Source organism: Episyrphus balteatus, chromosome 1 (assembly GCF_945859705.1).
Source record: "Episyrphus balteatus chromosome 1, idEpiBalt1.1, whole genome shotgun sequence".
Lineage (NCBI taxonomy): Eukaryota > Metazoa > Arthropoda > Insecta > Diptera > Syrphidae > Episyrphus > Episyrphus balteatus.
In genome coordinates this window covers 114,338,184-114,358,554 of record NC_079134.1, presented here as the reverse complement: position 1 = coordinate 114,358,554, position 20,371 = coordinate 114,338,184, and the positions used below count along the sequence as shown (strand labels likewise).

At 30.6% G+C, this 20,371-nt stretch overlaps 1 protein-coding gene across 4 annotated transcripts; it reads left to right on the top strand.

Moving 5' to 3' along the window:
• Positions 1 to 353: 353 nt before the first annotated feature.
• Positions 354 to 13,870, top strand: LOC129921156 (arginyl-tRNA--protein transferase 1). 4 transcript variants are annotated; one of them, XM_056002852.1, is made up of 10 exons: positions 354 to 622; positions 7,912 to 8,038; positions 8,561 to 8,928; positions 8,998 to 9,194; positions 9,303 to 9,446; positions 9,840 to 10,021; positions 12,246 to 12,409; positions 12,471 to 12,622; positions 12,876 to 12,938; positions 13,311 to 13,870. In XM_056002852.1, the coding sequence occupies exons 1-10, from the start codon at positions 538 to 540 to the stop codon at positions 13,404 to 13,406; spliced, it is 1,578 nt and encodes a 525-aa protein (XP_055858827.1). In that variant the 5' UTR covers positions 354 to 537; the 3' UTR covers positions 13,407 to 13,870. The 4 variants fall into 4 exon arrangements, with proteins under 4 accessions (XP_055858827.1, XP_055858829.1, XP_055858826.1 ...); XM_056002851.1 differs by lacking the exon at positions 9,303 to 9,446 and adding an exon at positions 9,525 to 9,674 and having other exon boundaries at positions 355 to 622; positions 13,311 to 13,868; XM_056002854.1 differs by lacking the exon at positions 12,876 to 12,938 and having other exon boundaries at positions 13,311 to 13,869.
• Positions 13,871 to 20,371: the final 6,501 nt, after the last annotated feature.

The window sequence follows — 20,371 nt, the reverse complement described above, 5'->3', positions numbered from 1 at the left end:
TAACAGTTATGATAGAAAGGGAAAAGACAAAGACAGATTGCTTAAAAGCCCAATTGTCTGAAGCGTTTGACGAAACGGAGAGGAGATGAAAACTAATAAAAAAAAATCAAGGAAAACGTGCAAAAAACGTAGGATTTGACATTAGCTTCCAAGTTCCAAACTACTTCCACCAATAATTGTAATTCTCCCTTATGTTGCATGTCAAAACTTGCCCATGTAGCCCACAATTAAAGAAAGGTGTCGTCTTTGGTTCTGAACGCACTCACCTTACTTCCAATAAAATTCCAATGGTTGTAAAATACAAGTGTGAACGAAATCAATTGGAATACAAAATAGCTTCCAATTGTCAACGCCAGCTGTGCGCTCAATCACAAAGGAAAAAGTGAAAATTTGGAAACAAAAATTCTCTTCTCCAACGATTTAATTAAATTTCATTGCGGAATTCTTTTCATTTAAAATAAGTTTTAAATTATATATTCACAAAATTAAATATCCATTTATTGAATTGCAAACAAAAAATTTGGTTTTCTTTGTCAAATGGAACCAACAATCATTAATTATTATGGTAAACAGACAAGCAGGTGCGGCTATTGCAAGAACGTCGAATGTAGTAATTCTCATGGTAAGATTTTATTAAAATTTGAACTACCTTTTTGTTTATTTTGCTTCTTATCGGAAACGAAAAAGTAATCTTTCAATTAAATTTTGAGATAAAACCTTTTCATTATTTAAACCCAAACACAATTGTGGGTAGTTGTCCGATTTTAGTTTTAAGATATTATAGTATGGCAATTGTGCTACACATCAAGTACGTATACAATTTTTAAGTGTTCCTTTTTATTCAGATAACAGAAATACAAAAATTGCTGACTTTGAATTCAAAATGTAATTAATACGTAAAAAGGTATCTAGTGCGAAAGTCAAGGTAACATTTTGACCTCTTTTATTGTTTTAGAAATAATCAATTTATCGAAAATAAAAAACAAAAAAACAAATTACACACCTGTGTTTCAACATATACGATATACCTATACATTTATATACATATGTGTATTGTGTACGTTCTTACATGATAAATAATATGTTGGTCAGTACCATGAGCCAGGTAGATTCCCATTTATATCTCAAATTATAAATTCACTGCCCTACTAAAACCTAATAAAAGTTAAAAAGTTTATATTAGCCCTTTTTTTTACTAAAAGCTTAACTCTAGTTGTTCCTGAGGTCATTGACTCAATAGTTTCGCAATCTGTGGGTAGTCAAGATTACTCAATGAAAGTTTGAATGAGAATTTTTTTATCTGAGATTTCCTCATTAAAGCAAGCCAATCATTGAATTGATAAGAACATAATATTAAGAAATAATTGTATGACGTAGGTAAGTAAGTATTTATAGCTAATGTAGATTTTGGGATCTCATTGATTTCAACAATCTCGTTGACCTGAGCAAGTAGGGTTCCATAGTTCAATTTTCTCTGAAGGAAAAAAATTCTCTGAAATCTCCGAAACCTGGGAATTGATTATTAGTAAAAAAAAGCATTTAGTCTTAGATCCGGGAGCAGATTTCTTGCGTATGAGGTAACCGATTTCTATTAATATTACAAGGAGGTTGGTCTGCCGGCTTGTTTCGGCGTTCATTTGGAGAAAAATTGCAATAAAAGTGCAATTTCTTAAATTACTATTGCATCAAACAAAATGTTTGCCACTACAATAATTCATCGAAATGTGAAAATTTGGAGAATTTGAATGCATATTGGGAGCAAATGGATTCGTTTAATTTTTCATAAATTCAAGGATGGAAAATCGAAAAATGCACTTTTTTGTTTTTAATTAATAAATCCAAAACTATAGCCCGGAATATTTTTATTTTTTAACTCAATATCAAAAAGGATTCAAGAATAACATGGTAAAATTTTCTTGGAAAATATTGATAAATGGCTCCGCTATAATGGTCGCCACGGAGCGCATACACACGAAACGCGCGGGCCTAGTCCCATCTGGTACTCGATTATATACATCTAAACAAACAAAAAAAAAATACAAAACCAAGTTATTTTTAAGGAGTCTGACTATAATGTAGCGTAGCCGTTTTATTTTTGGACCTTTAGAAAAAATATGGTGAGCCGTCAAACATTTTTTTTTCATTTTATACAAATATTTTCAAGCAAAAACATTAATAAAAACAAAACTATTAATACACTACCGCTCATCTGAAAAGGTTCACATTTTAGTTAATCTTACTTTTAGCCTGTCTTGGTATTTAATGCAACGGCACATCTTTTTTATATATATAACGAGAGAACATCTTTATGCGCTTAGTTTAGGAGAAAAAAAAATGTCCTAGGGCCTACCGTTCTTCTCACACGGTAGCTAGACCAAATCTAGTCATAAAATCAAGCATATTTTTTGGCTCATCTGAATAGGTTCAAAAGCAAAAATGTTAATAAATTATGAGTTGCATGGCTCAGTTGGACTCAAAATTGTGTCTGTCAATAAATCTGATTGTTTATAACGTGTAAGGATGAAAACTGGTCGTGAAAAATCCTTAGGCGCGAACAAAAATGGGGAAAATAAAAGAAGTCTTTGAATTAGGCCGAAACTAACGATGCATTGGGACAAAAACAAACACAAGTTAAAATTTAGTAAGCAGTTCTTTGCGCAATATCCAAGAGTATAGAAACAACATTAAAAGTCGATGTAACTCAGTCACAACATGGGCCGATGGATGTGCAATGATCAGAACAGCATGACTTCTCGCTAAACATTACGCTAAAAACCGGTATAAAATGCAGTTTAACGACGGCAAAACGGGTTTTCAGAAGTGGTAAACAATTGAGAAGAACAAAACATCGCAAAAAATACCACTTTACAAACCACGAAAAGAAACTCGCCTCCAATAAAAAAAAAACTGTGTTAGAAATTGCAGATCGAAAGTTTTGTAGAAGGAAATAGCTTTGCACTTAATGACACCGCCTTCACAGTTATGCAGACAACTTAAAATAATCCTTCTCTCTACGAAGGTCACAAAAATAGGAATTTAGCCCTCGGGGCCCACTTAGTTCATTTTTTTTTTCTTGGAAAAATCACCGGTTGGAAATTCGACTTTCACGACATGCTTTTTTTTATTGGAGGCGAGTTTCTTTTCGTGGTTTGTAAAGTGGTATTTTTTGCGATGTTTTGTTCTTCTCAATTGTTTACCACTTCTGAAAACCCGTTTTGCCGTCGTTAAACTGCATTTTATACCGGTTTTTAGCGTAATGTTTAGCGAGAAGTCATGCTGTTCTGATCATTGCACATCCATCGGCCCATGTTGTGACTGAGTTACATCGACTTTTAATGTTGTTTCTATACTCTTGGATATTGCGCAAAGAACTGCTTACTAAATTTTAACTTGTGTTTGTTTTTGTCCCAATGCATCGTTAGTTTCGGCCTAATTCAAAGACTTCTTTTATTTTCCCCATTTTTGTTCGCGCCTAAGGATTTTTCACGACCAGTTTTCATCCTTACACGTTATAAACAATCAGATTTATTGACAGACACAATTTTGAGTCCAACTGAGCCATGCAACTCATAATTTATTAACATTTTTGCTTTTGAACCTATTCAGATGAGCCAAAAAATATGCTTGATTTTATGACTAGATTTGGTCTAGCTACCGTGTGAGAAGAACGGTAGGCCCTAGGACATTTTTTTTTCTCCTAAACTAAGCGCATAAAGATGTTCTCTCGTTACATATATAAAAAAGATGTGCCGTTGCATTAAATACCAAGACAGGCTAAAAGTAAGATGAACTAAAATGTGAACCTATTCAGATGAGCGGCAGTGTATAAATCGGTTCCCTCTTGTGCAAGAAATCTGCTTTCGATCTAATTTAAATCTTATAAAAAAATCTTATAAAAAAAATGTTAGTATTTCTTTTTTAATATTTTTGAAGTGAAAACTTCTTTAGTATCGTAGTGATTTGAAACAAGATGAAACGAAAACGCGACACGAACATTCAACTTGTTATAACTTTTTTGTTTTAATAGATAGATGAATGAAATTTGTACTTAATATAGGTAATTAAATAAACTATAATTGTACAAAATTTCAATTAATTTAATATTCAAAATTCTGAGATAACGGTACAAATATGTTCTTTTTCTACACACGTTATATCCTTTGATCTAGTGCACATACAAATTTGATTTGACTTTAATACTCATGCTGATAACATAACCTTTTATTTGATATATCACACATAACGGTGCGTGCTCTACAAGTTACACAATCTTAAATTGAAAAAATTGAAAAATACCTCTAAACACCTGTGGAGATCTGTTGCCGATGACCAGCCACCAGTGTAGGAAGTACCGTAATCTCAGTTTCAAAATTCGACAAAGTTGGCTTTGAAAAAATTCTTACTTTTTTTATAGGCATGGTAGAAATATGATTGATACGTCATATAAAAAGTGAATTAAGATTTCAGATGATATAAAATTTATCATAGGTTGTCATTTAAAAAAAAATAGATTTAATGAGAGAAAAAAGATTGATTTTTGTACTTTTTTGATGAAAAAATTGAATGGGTTCAAAAAATTCTAGCTCTTTTTGTAGATGTTGTATAGACATGGTCGATATAAATATTTTGAGCTGAAACAATAAGCTTTCGGGTGATATAAAATTTATTGTAGGTGGGTGGATTTAAAGGTGATAGAATAAAAAAAGGTAGACCTTTCGATTTTTTTTTGCAAGAAAAATGATTTTTTAAGGTTTCACTTCTACCACGTGTGAATTGCACACATGATTTTTTTTTATATCACATCAAATTTTAGAAAAAGAGATGTAATTAAACTTTGAGTACGCAATTTTATAGCCTCATGCCGACTTTTCACGAATCGATTTTAGCCGCACGATATGTCGCACGGCTAAAGTCGACTAGGATTCTTCTATGGGGATTGTCATGTTAGTTACCTGCAGCTTACGTTCACACGAGTCGACTTACGCCGAAAAGCTACGCCGCACGGCAAAAATCGACTCGTAAAAAGGCATTAGGCATTCTAATAATGACAGTTTTAAATCTGTCAACAACTTGAGTTTTCCAATTATTAATTTGAGTAGGCTAAATTTAGACTATCACGGCTGTTCTGATTTCCGTTTCAAATTTAAGCTGCTCCGAATTCCGTATTCGAACACGTTTTGCGAATTCATTTGTACACATGTAGGTGTTTCGAAAAATGAAGGACCTACAATCCGACAAATTTTTGACGTTTTCAATCCGGGTAGAAATTTGCTACCGGAAAAAAAATATTGTCCAACAAAAAAGTCGAATGGAAATCAGAACAACCGTTTTCAATCCGTACGGATTCAATTTTCGTTTCCGTTTTCAAATTCGGACGAATATTAAAACAGCCGTGTATTTAACATTCAGAATTTAAAGGACTGATGTTCTGTCATTTTCCCTAAGCCGGAAGATTTCAATATACAGGGTGTCCGGTAGAAAATGGATAAGCCTAAAATGGCTGATAGGTGCACTTTTGACTGTTCTGAAACCGAATAGAAAAAGTTTCTATCGCAACCAGTTTAGAAAATATTAGCTTTTTTTCGTTCAGTGTACTTTAAATTTCATCATCTTACGTTATCTTTAACCACAACCACGAATGAATGAATTTTATAAATTTCTTATTTTTATAATTTTCTACAATAATTGGCTCACTATATAAGAAGTTAAAAGTTTTTAAAACTGTTGCATCTTTTCTTTAAAAAAAATTTGAAGTTAGTTTTTCGATGCAAAATGTAAAAACAAATATTTTATGAAAATTTTCAAACACCTGTGGTATAAAAAAAATCCATAGGAACGTAGGTGGCCAACTTTTTTAAAAATATGCGCTTCCAAAGGGGATTGCAGAATGGTAAAAGTTTTTATCAAATCTGGAGTTACTAGCAAGTTATTGGTACCAAAGTGCAAAAAAAGCCTATTAATTTAATAAATTATTTTCACTGTAAAATCTTAAGTTTTTCACATTGCTGCCACAAATGCATGGATTCCATCAGTTTTTTTAATCAGTCATATTTTACAATAATTCTTCTTACACATAACTACTAAAAAAAGTGTTATAACCGTTGAACAATGACTATAAAAAAATAATTTAACTTTTTTTTAATGCAAAGTAGAAAAAAAAAATATTTGTTTGCTAATTCGCTAATAACCAGTTTAAAAGATAAAATAACAAGTGGCTCACAATATTAACTGTAAATTAAATTGCATCTAACAAATATTGGATGTTTTTCGTAGCCCAATAACATTCGGAATTGAACAAAAATTCGAAAACATTGCAACATTTTCGATGAGGTTGCATTGGGCCAACGGGACCGAAAATCTCAATTTTTCTTTAAAACGAGATCATTAAAAAGTCAAAACTCACAACAAGCTGTCCCGATGCACAATTATATGCCCATGCTTAAACTGAGCAAACAAATATGTTTTTTTTCTACTTTGCATTAAAAAAAAGTTAAATTATTTTTTTCATAGCCATTGTTCAACGGTTATAACTCTTTTTTAATAGTTATGTGTAAGAAGAATTATTGTAAGATATGACTGATTAAAAAAACTGATGGAATCCATGCATTTGTTGCAGCAATGTGAAAAACTTAAGATTTTACAGTTGAAATAATTTATTAAATTAATAGGCTTTTTTGCACTTTGGTACCAATAACTTCCTAGTAACTCTAGATTTGATAAAAACTTTTACCATTCTGCAATCCCCTTTGGACGCGCATATTTTTAAAAAAGTTGGCCACCTACGTTCCTATGGATCTTTTTTATACCACAGGGGTTTGAAAATTTTCATAAAATATTTTTTTTTACATTTTGCATCGAAAAACTAATTTCAATTTTTTTTAAAGAAAAGATGCAACAGTTTTAAAAACTTTTAACTTCTTATGTAGTGAGCCAATTATTGTAGAAAATTATAAAAATAAGAAATTTATAAAATTCATTCATTCGTGGTTGTGGTTAAAGATAACGTAAGATGATGAAATTTAAAGTACACTGAACGAAAAAAAGCTAATATTTTCTAAACTGGTTGCGATAGAAACTTTTTCTATTCGGTTTCAGAACAGTCAAAAGTGCACCTATCAGCCACTTTAGGCTTATCCATTTTCTACCGGACACCCTGTATATATAAACTTTTTTAAACTTCCTATACTTGCTTTATTTTTGGAGAGTTTTGAATAGATGAAAACTTTAAGGAAGTCGTCTCAGCAAAAACCAAAAATATTTCGATGTTCTACAAATCCCATAATATCCTATTTAGTCACCTGCACACGAAAAAGTATCTTTCAGTGGCTAGACTCTGGAAACCCTCTATATGCAAGATAACGGTCGGAAAGCATAGTCTGCTAGAAAATATCTCGTCATTTTAGGTCAACATTAAACTTGTTCAGGATCACTGTGTGCAGTTTTTCTTCATTAAACAGACTTAATTTTGTAATCGATGTTTTGTAATTCGGTGTCAAATGAATTTTGAAAAAACTCATATTTTAGCCACAAGAAAATATTTTGGGTTAAATTTTTCATGAGGGGAAATAAAATTTCTCTCGTAAAACACACAATTTTGGTGTACACAAACAAGATTTGGTCTCAAAATATTCGCTTTTGTTTGTTTTGGGGCGTACCTAAACGGACCTATAACAAGCTGAAACTGCACACAACTTGGTTAATATTCTTAAATTAGTTTTAGCTAGGCTACATTTTTGAAACAATTTTGTATGGGAGTTAAATTTCAACTCCATCTACGTACTAGGTTTCATTACTTACTCCGAAAGTAATTATTTTGTTTTGTTATTAAATCTCTTATATGTTTAAAAAATTGTAATGTAAGAATATAAACATAAAATGCTTAAATAATTGATCAATGTTCTTTTACAATAGGCATGCATGCTTACAACTTAGCGCCACAGGACTATCAAGACCTAATCGATCGGGGATGGAGACGATCTGGACATTATTGCTATAAACCAAATAATAAAAACACATGCTGTCCATGTTATGCTATACGGTAAGTACTTACAAAAATATGTTGACGAACATGAAAAAAAAAATAATAATAAAAAAAACAAGATAAATTTATAATCGAGAAAGAGAAAAATATGCATATACAAGAATATTGCAGAAATTCAATAAAACGTTATAACACGACGAAGACCTTATTTTTAGATATTTGTATTATATTGTAACCTATTTTTAGAACTTGTATTAAATTTATTCCTGGATCTTCAATTTTGTGATTTTGTTAAACCTTAACTATTATTACAACTTTTTTTGTTTTTGTTTATTCCTCGAATCTTAAAAGAGTTTAGAATTATTCTTTAGTAAATTAATGGTCCTACATAAAAAAATAAAATGTTTGAGATAAAATCTTTGTTATTCTCCTTTGTTGATTATATGAAAATCTTTAACAGCACAGGCAAATTCTCCTGACTTAAAGGATTTGCTCATTGTTTTTAAATAAAATTCAAATCAATCTTTATGTTTGTTATTAATGAGATATTTAAAAAAAATTATTTTAATGATGTGGCAGATGTGATACAAATGAGTTTAAACTTTCAAAGTCCCATAAGAAAATTCTTAAACGCATGAACAACTTTCTACGTGATGGCAAGAAGAATAAAAGTGAAGAATCTACAAAATCTGACACATCAGCTACAACCAGTCAGATGAGTGCTGAAAAAGCTCAAACAAATGAAGGAGACGAGAATGCCATGGGTTCGGGTTCTATTCGGGAAGAACCCCAAGCTCCGAACATCCCAATAAGGGAAATTAATATGGAAGCCGTGGCCAAGGCGAATCCACAAAAAACATTTTCAATTCCAGAAAAGAAAGAATCTTCAGAAGTATCGGTTGTTGGAACATCCGCAAACTTAAGTTCATTAGATGGATCCATAAAATGTAATGCTTGTACATTTTTGAAAAAAAAGAAGATTTTTAAATAAATCCAATGTGTTGTTTTTCTTTCAGCTTTCGATGAGTCAAAACCACCGTGTAAAAAAGCTAAACAAATGCGTAAAGAACGCAAAGAGGCCAAAATAAAGGCCAAAGCAGAAAAAGACTCAGCGGAACAACCACAAATGAAATCAAGTTCTATACAGAATCGAGAAAAAACTCTTAAAGATTTCGTTAATTCTGCTTCACCAAACGATTGCCACAAACTGAAGGTATTATATAAACATATTGAATAATGAGTAGTGAGTAGTCTCTATGTTATTGGCCCTTTCGACCAGTGACCTCTTTATTTGATTGTGTTCTTGTTGATGTACTTTTAGGTCATCTTAGTAACGTCCAATAAAGGGGTCACGAACGAGGCATTCAATATTTATCGTAAATATCAATTAATAATCCATAACGACGATCCGGCGCGACTTAAAAAGGCCAATCTCCAAAGATTCTGCTATAAATCCCCAATTAAGGTAGTCGATAGTTTCATTTGTATTTTTTTTTCTTTTGCTTTTCTTTTCGAAACTTGTGCTGTTGATCATGTTTGCTAGTTAAAATTGGTAAACGTATCAAGTAAACAATTTCCTGCAACTCTGAAGGATTCATATGGATTGTATGAACGCTATCAAAGAACAATTCATAATGACCCGCCCGAAGGTTTGATGGAATATTTAGGATTTTTACAAAGGTCACCGCTACAGGTATTTACATAAGAGAAAAGTGTGAATTGCAACAATTCAATAAATATGATCTGCTGTACTTGTCAGAAAAGGAAAAGTTCATAATTAATAGTTTTGATTTGATATTTAATTTGTTGTTTTTTTTTTTGTTTTGTTTTTTTTTTTTCTTTTAATACCGTTTTTTAGCATACAAAATTACCAGGTGGACCTTCATGTGGATATGGCTCGTTTCATCAGCAATATTGGTTAGATGACAAATTAATAGCTGTAGGAGTAATTGATATCTTGCCCCTGTGCGTTAGTTCTGTGTATTTCTTCTATGATCCTGACTACAGCTTTTTGTCCTTGGGTACTTACGGATCTCTGAGGTAAACTATGTTATGGCGGGTTATTGTTTTATTTATAATTTGAATTGGACAAAGTGCTGAAAGCGTAAAATTCATATACAATCCTGCTCAAAATTATCGCATATATCTCTATTTTTGTAATTTCAATTTTAAGTGTTTGCTTATTCAATTTTAAGTGTTTGCTTATTTTGTAGAAAGTCGAAAAAATGCTAAACAGCAGCAGTATCATCAACAAAAAAAAAAAAAGATAAACAAAATTTTGCAACTCAAGCTCTGAACTCCCAGTTTTTTAGTTACTTTATTACATACTAAATCTATATGTTCATTTAAAGATAATTTATTATCTAACACAACATCAATAAATGATACTTCTTCTAAGTTTAGATTATTGATTTGAATTTGAAAATTTAATTGGGACAGGGCGACAGGTTTATTCAGTATCAAAAATTTTGTTTTAGCATTATTAAGGATGAGTTAATTCAAGTTTAGCCACGTGTGTAAATATATTGTTTAAATTACTTTGAATTTGTTCAGTCAGAGTTTTGATATTTTTTTCCCATATCATTGATGTAAAGAAGAAAAAGAAGTACTGTTCCTTGTGGAACTCCAGTGAATTTGAATAGCAGGGACGTACACACTATTTGGGCAAGGCCCCTGACACGCTAAGGTCCCGATTGGAGACAATGCATAAAAAGCAACTTATTATAAAAGTAACGAAGCAAAATAATGAATTGGATGCGAGCCACATTATGTAATATTTCATCTCAAAAAAAAAAAAATTACCTCAGGGGCCCCAAAAAAATTAAACGGGTTTTTGAAAGAAAAATTATATATTATTCTAGGGTCTTAAAAAATTGTTACTTGAATAGTCTTAGCAACCAACATATGATACATCAAAAGACCCAAAACAAAAAAAAGGAGGCGTTTATGTACTTTTATATTTGTTCTTATTTTCTATATCAAAGGGGCCCTCAAATATCAAAGGAGCCCCAAATTTAGTCTTGCCCCGGGGCTCCGGCAACTCAACGTACGTCTTTGGTGAATAGTATAAAACAATAATTGGTTAAATAAAGACAGAATAGAATTTTAGGTCTTATATTTTTTACCATCAAAGTACATGAAGAATAAATCGAAGTGGTATTGTATGCTTTATATTAAACATGCAGTCATCATTGTATTCAGATTTTATTTTATTAAAAAAAATATTAACAAATGTGTGACCTTTTCTTGTCGACATTTTTAGTACGAATAAAATAGTAGTCTATGAAATGCCCAGAGCCCAGCCAATTGTTATTGAGTCTTTCAAGCAACGAATAATTTTAGATATTATGCAATGAGACATTCCTCCTGAAGGCGTTATGTAACTAGTCTGTTTTATTGAAATCCTTTTTCAAATCTCAAAATCTATCTGTGTTCTAAAATCATGAGACATTTAAAGAAGGAGAAAAAGAAGAAAAAGAAAACGTCGGTCTCATAATAAAACCTCGTAACTCCACTTTTTTTCAAAAATGACTTTTGAATGCCATTCTTTAGAAAATATATCAGCGGAGCAGCCCAGAAAATTTGGGGTCATTCCGAAAACTCTAAATAGACTTAAATTCAAATTTTGCACAACGCGTTTCTTCCCAACCACTCTGTTGTTTGTTTACTCTTTCGTCTCTCCTGTAAAATTTTGATTTTGGGAGTTACGAGGTTTTCTCATGAGACCGACGAAAATCTTTCTTAAATTGGGCAGTGAATCTTATAGCATTTTTCATTGTGTAACATATTGTACATTCTACGGATGGAATTGATAATTTCTCATTTTCGAATGACAAAAAAAGCGATCTTCCATTCACACATGTAAACAAGAGAGAATTAACAAACGTGAAATTTATTAATTATTAATTAATTAAATAATAATTAATTATTAATTTTTCATTTGGTTTTGATTTTTCTTTCGCATCAAATGTTTTTGTTTAAACACAAATCAAGCCAAGAATAATAAGCGAACAGAAATGTAGTAAAAATTTTAAATGTTAAGAATTTTAATTATGTCAACGTCCTTTGCTTCCATACACATCCTACAGTGCGTACGTTAACACAGTACGGATAATTTTTTACAATTCTTTTGGCTAATAATTGAAAATGCTATTGGCTTCTTGTTCAAATTTGTTATAGTTATTAGTCTTTTTTGTGATGGTAAAAAAATTAAAAGTTTTTTTATTTTTAAACATTTTTTTTTCTGCCGTTTTTAAAATTCCAGGGAAATCGAATTTGTCCAACAGTTAGTAGAGACAGTGCCATCGCTCAAATATTACTACATGGGGTATTACATACATTCTTGCCCAAAAATGAGATACAAAGGCAAATTAGTTCCGTCTTACTTGCTTTGTCCTGAAACGTACACTTGGAATCTTTTGACTAACGGTATATTTAATAAATCGAATTCATCATAATGAGTGAATTTAATAATTTTTATTTTTTTAAGAAATGCGACAGCAACTTGACATTCAAAAATACCTACGATTAAATGGTGACCCAGAGGCAAATGACGTAGATGATTTCTTAGAGACTCACCTAGATCTTGTTATGTTGTTGGTTGAAAACAATACTTGCGTCACTTATCGCGAGTACATACAGGTAAATTTGAATTTGCAAAATTTATTTTTTTTTTATATTTGTTATTTCCTAAATTACAAAATAACGCATTTCCTTTACCTTGCTTACGTAACAACTTCCCTTAATAATTTCTAATTGCTGTTTTTGTTTTCATTAAAAAACTGGCTTCTTTCCTAACTTCATCATTATTTCTGAATATTTTATTTTGTTTGTATATTGTTTTGAAAAAGAATTTTTTTTTATGTTCGCCATGAAAAACTACACATATTTACAGTCTTTTAATATTGAGACGTTAGACACTATGTTGGACATGATAAGGAGTAGATTGTATAAAGAGGTAAATACTTTTGTTTTTTTTTTTTTTTAATTTTTTCTTCAAGGTTGACTGGGTGTATCGCAAGTTATATACACTTAATTAACTACTTATTAGGCCTCTTAACCAAAATTTATTTTTTTTACTGAGGCCATAAGTTAGTTTGGTTTTTAAGTATTCAACTTGAGTTAAACCTGGCCCTTTCCATTCCTTTCATAATTGCTTAAAAACAATGCGCAAAGCTTCATTTTATGTTTTGCTCCATCCGTTCTTTTCCTTTCCCAGTAGTCGTTCAAATTTCTTTTTTCTTGTCTTTATTAACCTTAAATCTAAAGTGAATCAGTTTAAATAATTGGCTTAATGACCTTTGGTGTTTTCTTGCTTATTCAATTTCAGATAACTGGCGAAGATGATGACCGCGAATCAATTTTAGAATATGGAAAATTAGTTGGTAGGACATGTGCCCATCGCATGCTTTATGTTAAGGTTTAAAAACACATCTTATTTTACGCAAAGAGAGACAGTGTTCAGTTTTCAAATATTTAATGTTTTTTTTTTCAATATTATTAAATTAAAAAATATATATTCTCTTAAATGTAACTTGTTAAAAAAAGCTACACAGTAGTGATAAATAGAAAAAAAAGTGAATGAAATTTTTGTTGTCTGAGATAATATTTTAAACTTAAATTTAAAATTAAATTAACCGTTCATATACAAATCATATTTATATTGGACCTTATAATAATACAGTAGAAAATGTGTCATTCTTTAAGCGTAATGCAATTAGTTTTTATGCAAATAAAGTTAAATAAAATAATTATACACAAGACAAGACAAAATAAGTCAAGTAGTATATCTATGAGTTGACTCAAGATGAAAAACAAATTTACTATATATTTGATATATTTGAGATTTGAAAAACCTGAACTGGTGAATTCATTTCAGCAATATTTTAAAGACAAAATAAAAATGTTGAAACTATTAAAAATGTTGTGTGTTATTTATTAGGGTGATCCAACACAAACTTATAATATTCAGCCCTATTTTTCTAATTGTTTCACGTAATTCCCATCATTTTCCCGCCTTTTTTTTTAGTAACTTCAAGGAAAAATTGTGTTTAAAATTTAATTTTAACCACCATTTTAACGCTTCTTATTTAAGACTTTCACGTGAATCGAAAAGCTTAGGTAAACTTAGGGTAAGCTTAGGAAATTAAAGCTTTTGGTTAAGTTATCACAAGAAAAGAAAAAAAAAAGAGGTCAACAAAGTTATATTTTTTATATTTTTTGCAGAACTTTTTTTGGAACATAAAAATGATAAGAAATATCAGTCATTCAAATTTGAAAAAAAAATTGGCGCAGCGTTTGTAAACTGTCTCAAAAAACGGCAACGCCATATTTCAGTTATCCGAAATTTTAATTTTAATGAGCGCCGTTTTCAATATGTCGAAAACGTTATGTATATGAAAAATATGCGTTAAAAAGAGAGATAATTAAAAACATAAAAAATAAACGGGTCTTGGAAGCTACATACAAATCATTTACCAAATTTTAAGCAAATCCATCCATCCATTTAGGCCCATCTCGTAGTTCGATGCACAGACCCACGGACGGCGCTTGTTGGATTTTAAAACTTTTTTTTTTGACGTGATAACGCCCGATCATGTTAGCAGTGTGGTATAGATCATCTTAACTGATTCATTCATAATCAACGTACAGCTTAAACTATTAGAGATACAAAAATCTACTATAGCTTATTTGTAAGGTAATTACCCCAAAAGTGAACAGCAAAAAAAGATTATTAAAAATTCAATTATTATATATGTATTACCCTATAGGCGTAAAGTAACATGGTTAAAAAAAAAATATTTTGTAAACGGTAAGTCGTAGAGAGTTGGAATTTTTGAACTTTGTCAGCTTATAAATTCTAGGTGGTTTAACCGAACATTTATACATTGTTAAAGGTCTTTAAATTTGGCGAAGCTTGATTTTTTCAATGGGTGAGGGCCCCATTTTCCTAACTTCTGATTTTGGGGCTGTTACGGAGTTTTTAAATACCGTTTTGTAATCAGTGCAACTAGCTCTACAAAACGTAATACCCGCGTATATTTTTCAACCATTTTTTGTCACACAATGTTATGTACCTACATAACTATCATAGGGACTAAGAAAAGACATAACTTAAACTCTTCTAAGACTCTTCTTTCAGATTTGAAAAAATCATCATCGTCCTATATTTTGTTCCACGAAAAAGTCTATCTTTCCGGTACTATAAGATCGAAAGGTATTCAACAAAACATACAAAAATAGAGGTGTTTTTTTCAAACAAAGAAATAAACAAACAATAAAATATTTGCTATTCGAGCAAACGTGTTTATTTTTGTATCTTTGTTAATTAAACTTTGAAAGCTTAAAATAATAACACGTGTCAAACAATACAATTTTTTTCAGGGCGTTTGGCTTTAAAAATTGAAGTTAAAAAAGTATTAAATAATTTTTAGCAAAATGGTGTATGAAATTAAAAACGTTCTACTTAAATATTTTTTTTTCTGATTATTTATTAATCAATGGTTAAATGAAAGAATACAGATACGTGGGATAGTTATAATCCCCTCGACATCGAGATCATAACAGCGCCGAGAAAATGGAAGAAGAAGAAGGTTAAATGAAAGAATTGTGTAAAAATGAGTTATTGACCAGTAGAAACAGAATACTAAAAGTAGGGGTTTTATCGAGCACTTCTGATGATCCTAGAACCTTGAAACTTGGTAGAATGGTAGAGCTGGTAGTTTATTTTTTACCAATAACTTAAACTTAATATTAAGTTAAGTAAGTCTTTGGCTTATTACCTTTAACTTAAGATATCTCGGACACTAAAAGAGATATCGCAAAGATTTAAATAAACAGTTTTTAAAAGAAAAAAACCAGTTCTTATAGACGAGGTATGTTAAAATAAATAATCACACATTAAAGAATACCTAAGTATTTAAAAAAATCTAAATTTCGATTTTTTGCATTTTCTAACGGTAATATTTCAAAAACGGAAACAAATTAAAGTTTTCTGACTTTAGATTCATGTTCAGCACCCTAAAACCCCCAGAAAAGAATATTTTAATTCTGGTTCTTGGTTAAAAAAATCTTGTAGACGTTATCGTAGAATTTTGAAACTTAATAGAATAATAGAGCTGCTAATTTATACAAAAGAAAAAAATTAAAATTTACGCCTCCCGGAAGAACATCCGAAACATCATCTATAAAGAGAGCGAATAAAAGAGGACTCAAGATACATGCTTGTGGTACGCCAGCCGTAGTTTCAAGCCACTCTGATAATTAACGAATGGCTAAGCACTATCGAATACATGATTGTTGAATTATTCGATAGTTTTTAATTTGTTTACCACTTTACCTACTTTTAACTATAATTCATCAATCTGCTAAAAGACTTTCTTGCAGTTGTTTGTTCTGCTTTAGAAAGAAATATTTTAGTAGTTTAAGGACATTTTGAATAATGAATTGAATTCTAAGAAATACATACTCAAGTGAGGAATATTAAAAATTAGGCAAATTGTTTGTAATAAAATAAAGAATTTCAAATTATAATTTAAATAACAAGCACTTTATTAAAATCAATGAAAATCAATTTTTAATTACTTAAAAATAATTCCATGTTCACAATCATTCATAACGAATTTATATTTTCTGATTCTAACATTATACAAAATTTATTTTAATTCAGTTCTACTAAAATTTCAGAAGTTTGTTTGGTTTTAATTTAATCCAGTCAAATAAGGGTTTAACCTCGGAATGAATGTTAGTAGAAATTTTTTTTGCTCAATATCTTCCTTTTGCCATTCTATAATATATCTCAAAAGTCTAGAAAAATCTCCGCTTGTCGCGATTTCAAGGTCAAATCGCGAAATGGAGATTTTCAAAATTAGCAATAATAGGCTATGGTATTATATACCTAGAGTGACCGCAACTCCCATAGAAAAAAATTTTTGTCGAATTTTTTTCGGGGGAACCCCATAAAATGTTCCGCCTTTGCAGATTTTTAGATAGCCAAAATTTCAGCTCGATTGGATAACTCTAAATGGTGCCGACACTCGCTCAAAGTATCAAAAATCTCTGTTTTTTCACTGTTTTCACAAGAAAATTAGCTCTAGCTCCCAAACAAATCGGGTTATTTTCACTTTTTATATATTAAATTAAAGGTAGTGTTGTTACACATAATTCAGATGCTAAATTTGTTTAGTTTTACTAAAAACGAAAAATATTGTCATCAATTTAAATTTTCAGTACTTACCTCAAAAAGAGCTGAAGTGCAAACTCGATTTAAAATTAAACTTTTTTTTAACTGTTTTATTCTGCGGATTGGGATAGAATGGATGTTTCTCTATCTCTGGGCCCTCGGGTAGCAAAAGTATGAGGTATAGTCGTGGGGTGAACGAGCTATTAACAATGAAACTTTCTATGTTATTGGATCGATGTAAGGCATCTGATAGAAATGCTTTTCACATAATTATAGCTACAATAGAAGCACTAGGGCAAAATCCAATTGACGTTGTAGTTTCAAAATCAAACTTACATTCGACAAGAAAAACTTTTGCTTGGTTTAATGCCCCAAGAGCTTATCTGGCTCCTAAACAAGATCTTGATCTTTTGCGTAATAACATTGAATACCGCAAGATAGACAAAGATATTTCAGAGAAGGCTCTTGCTAAATTCTCAAACCATTTATGGTATTTGAGTTCAGAGCTGGCAGGTCTGGCGTTCTTTGACCTAACTTTACGAGATTGCGAAAAATTAGAAACGGCCAACATAATTTTGAAAACCAGTGAAACGGAAACCAACAGAATAGTAAATCCAAAGCTACAGACACATGAAGATGAACAATTTGCCGATTGAAAATAGACACAAGTTTTCTCAAAGAACCTCCAAATCTTTGGCCCGAAAACCCGCATTTTAAAGATGGCTTTAAAAAAGTGCAATCACTTAAAGTCGTAAATGACATGACAGAAAGAGGAGTCAAATTAATAACCGATTTTAATAACCTTTTAACTAAAGATGAGGAACAAAAACAATATGTACTTCAAGTAGTCAGTGAGTACCGAAAATTTGTATCCTGATGCTTCCAAAACTACTTTGTAAATCTCTTGATTAAATTTTTTTAGTAATTACTTCATTAATTATGTATAAAAAATGTAACACGATGTTATTTTTTTTTGTTTTTAGGACGTGTGTGAATTGCGTAAAATAGTTAACATAGTGTAAAATTTTTGACACTATTGAGGTGAATAAAAAAATTTTCAGCTGTTAAAATTTTATTGGGCTCTGGGACTTGGCTAAATTTGAGTTAAATTTTTTTTGCAGATGGTTTTGTTTTGTTTTTTTTTTTTTTTTTATTAAAAAGGATTTTCATAGCAGAAAAGAGGCAGAGAAAAATATTAAACAATAAGCCATACAGCTGAAATTTTTTTGTTCACCTCAATAGTGTCAAAAATTTTACACGGTGTACTATTTAACGCAATTCACACACAGCCTTAGAATTCTGTTAAATGTTTGGTTTTTTTAAATAAAACAGTTTAAAAAAAAAGTTTCATTTTAAATCGAGTTTGCACTTCAGCTCTTTTTGAGGTAAGTACTGAAAATTTAAATTGATGACAAAATTTTTCTTTTTTAGTAAAACTAAGCAAATTTAGCATCTGAATTACGTGTAGCAACACTACCTTTAATTTAATATATAAAAAGTGAAAATAACCCGATTTGTTTGGGAGCTAGAGCTAATTTTCTTGGAAAAACAGTGAAAAAACAGAGATTTTTGATACTTTGAGCGAGTGTCGGCACCATTTAGAGTTATCCAATCGAGCTGAAATTTTGGCTATCTAAAAATCTGCAAAGGCGGAACATTTTATGGGGTTCCCCCGATTAAATTTCGAAAATCGATTTCTTGCGGTCACTCTAATATACACATATGATACATGATTTCAAGGTATTTTTTAATACTGATTCCAAAAAATCTAAAATCAAGACAATCTGACGTCTCTGGAAAAAGTTATACCTGTTTTTCATCTGTCAACTCATATTATTATAACAGTTGCAAACTTACTGCCGAAAAACCCTTAAAAGTTATGGTAGATGAACTAAATTTTGCATAAAGATTTTAGAATCCATCATTATTAAAAATCAAAACAATCCATTACAAAAATATATATACCTACGAAATAATGGTATTTTTTGATGGAGGGGCAAATTTTAGAAAATGCACTAAAGAAGCTTCTTGTTCATCTTAGGAATAAGTGCAAATAGGCTAATTTTTTCATTTTAATCTTTGTTTGGATATTCTTTAATTACCCTCAAAAATCTAAAAAAATCTCATGTCCGCAAGTCCTAATTTTCTTGGTTTGAAAATAAGGTGCAGATTTTAAAAAATTGGAAAACTACACTTCAGATTTTTGTGTCAGATCAACATGAATAAGGTGCATTACTTTTCAGGGATGGTCAGGTTGACTTGTTTGTGAGTTTTGTTGGAATTAGTGTTAAAAAATTCCTTTAAATCATGTCGCTTAAGTTGGTATACATATAAAAATTTAAACTTTTCTTATTAATTTTTTAAAATCTGCACCTTATTTTCAAACCAAGAAAATAAGGTCTTGCGGACATGAGATTTTTTTAGATTTTTGAGGGTAATTAATGAATATCCAAACAAAGATTAAAATGAAAAAATTAGGCTATTTGCACTTATTCCTAAGATGAACAAGAATCTTCTTTAGTGCATATCCTAAAATTTGCCCCTCCATCAAAAAATACCATTATTTCGTAGGTGTATATATTTTTTGTAAGGGATTGTTTTGATTTTTAATAATGATGGATTCTAAAATCTTCATGCAAAATTTGGTTCGTCTATCATAACTTTTAAGGGTTTTTCGGCAGTAAGTTTGCAACTGTTATAATAATATGAGTTGACAGATGAAAAACAGGTATAACTTTTTCCAGAGACGTCAGATTGTCTTAATTTTAGATTTTTTGGAATCAGCATTAAAATATACCTTGAAATCATGTATCATATGTGTATATAATACCATAGCCTATTTTTGCTAATTTTGAAAATCTCCATTTCGCGATTTGGCCTTGAAATCGCGACAAGCGGACATGAGATTTTTCTAGACTTTTGAGATATGTTATAGAATGGCAAAAGGAAGATATTGAGCAAAAAAAATTTCTACTAACATTCATTCCGAGATTTACCCCTTTTTTCTCCTTATTTGACTGTATTAATTAGCCTAATGTATATTCATTGATGCAATATTTCGATACGCTCTTGCATCGTCAAAAATTTGTTTCATAGAAATTGTAGCCTGATCAAAGAATACGAGACGAATCGTTTTGGGCTGGAAATTTGAAATGCTTTCACATTTTTCCATTTATATTTGCGGTAATATTTTTACTTTGGATATTTTT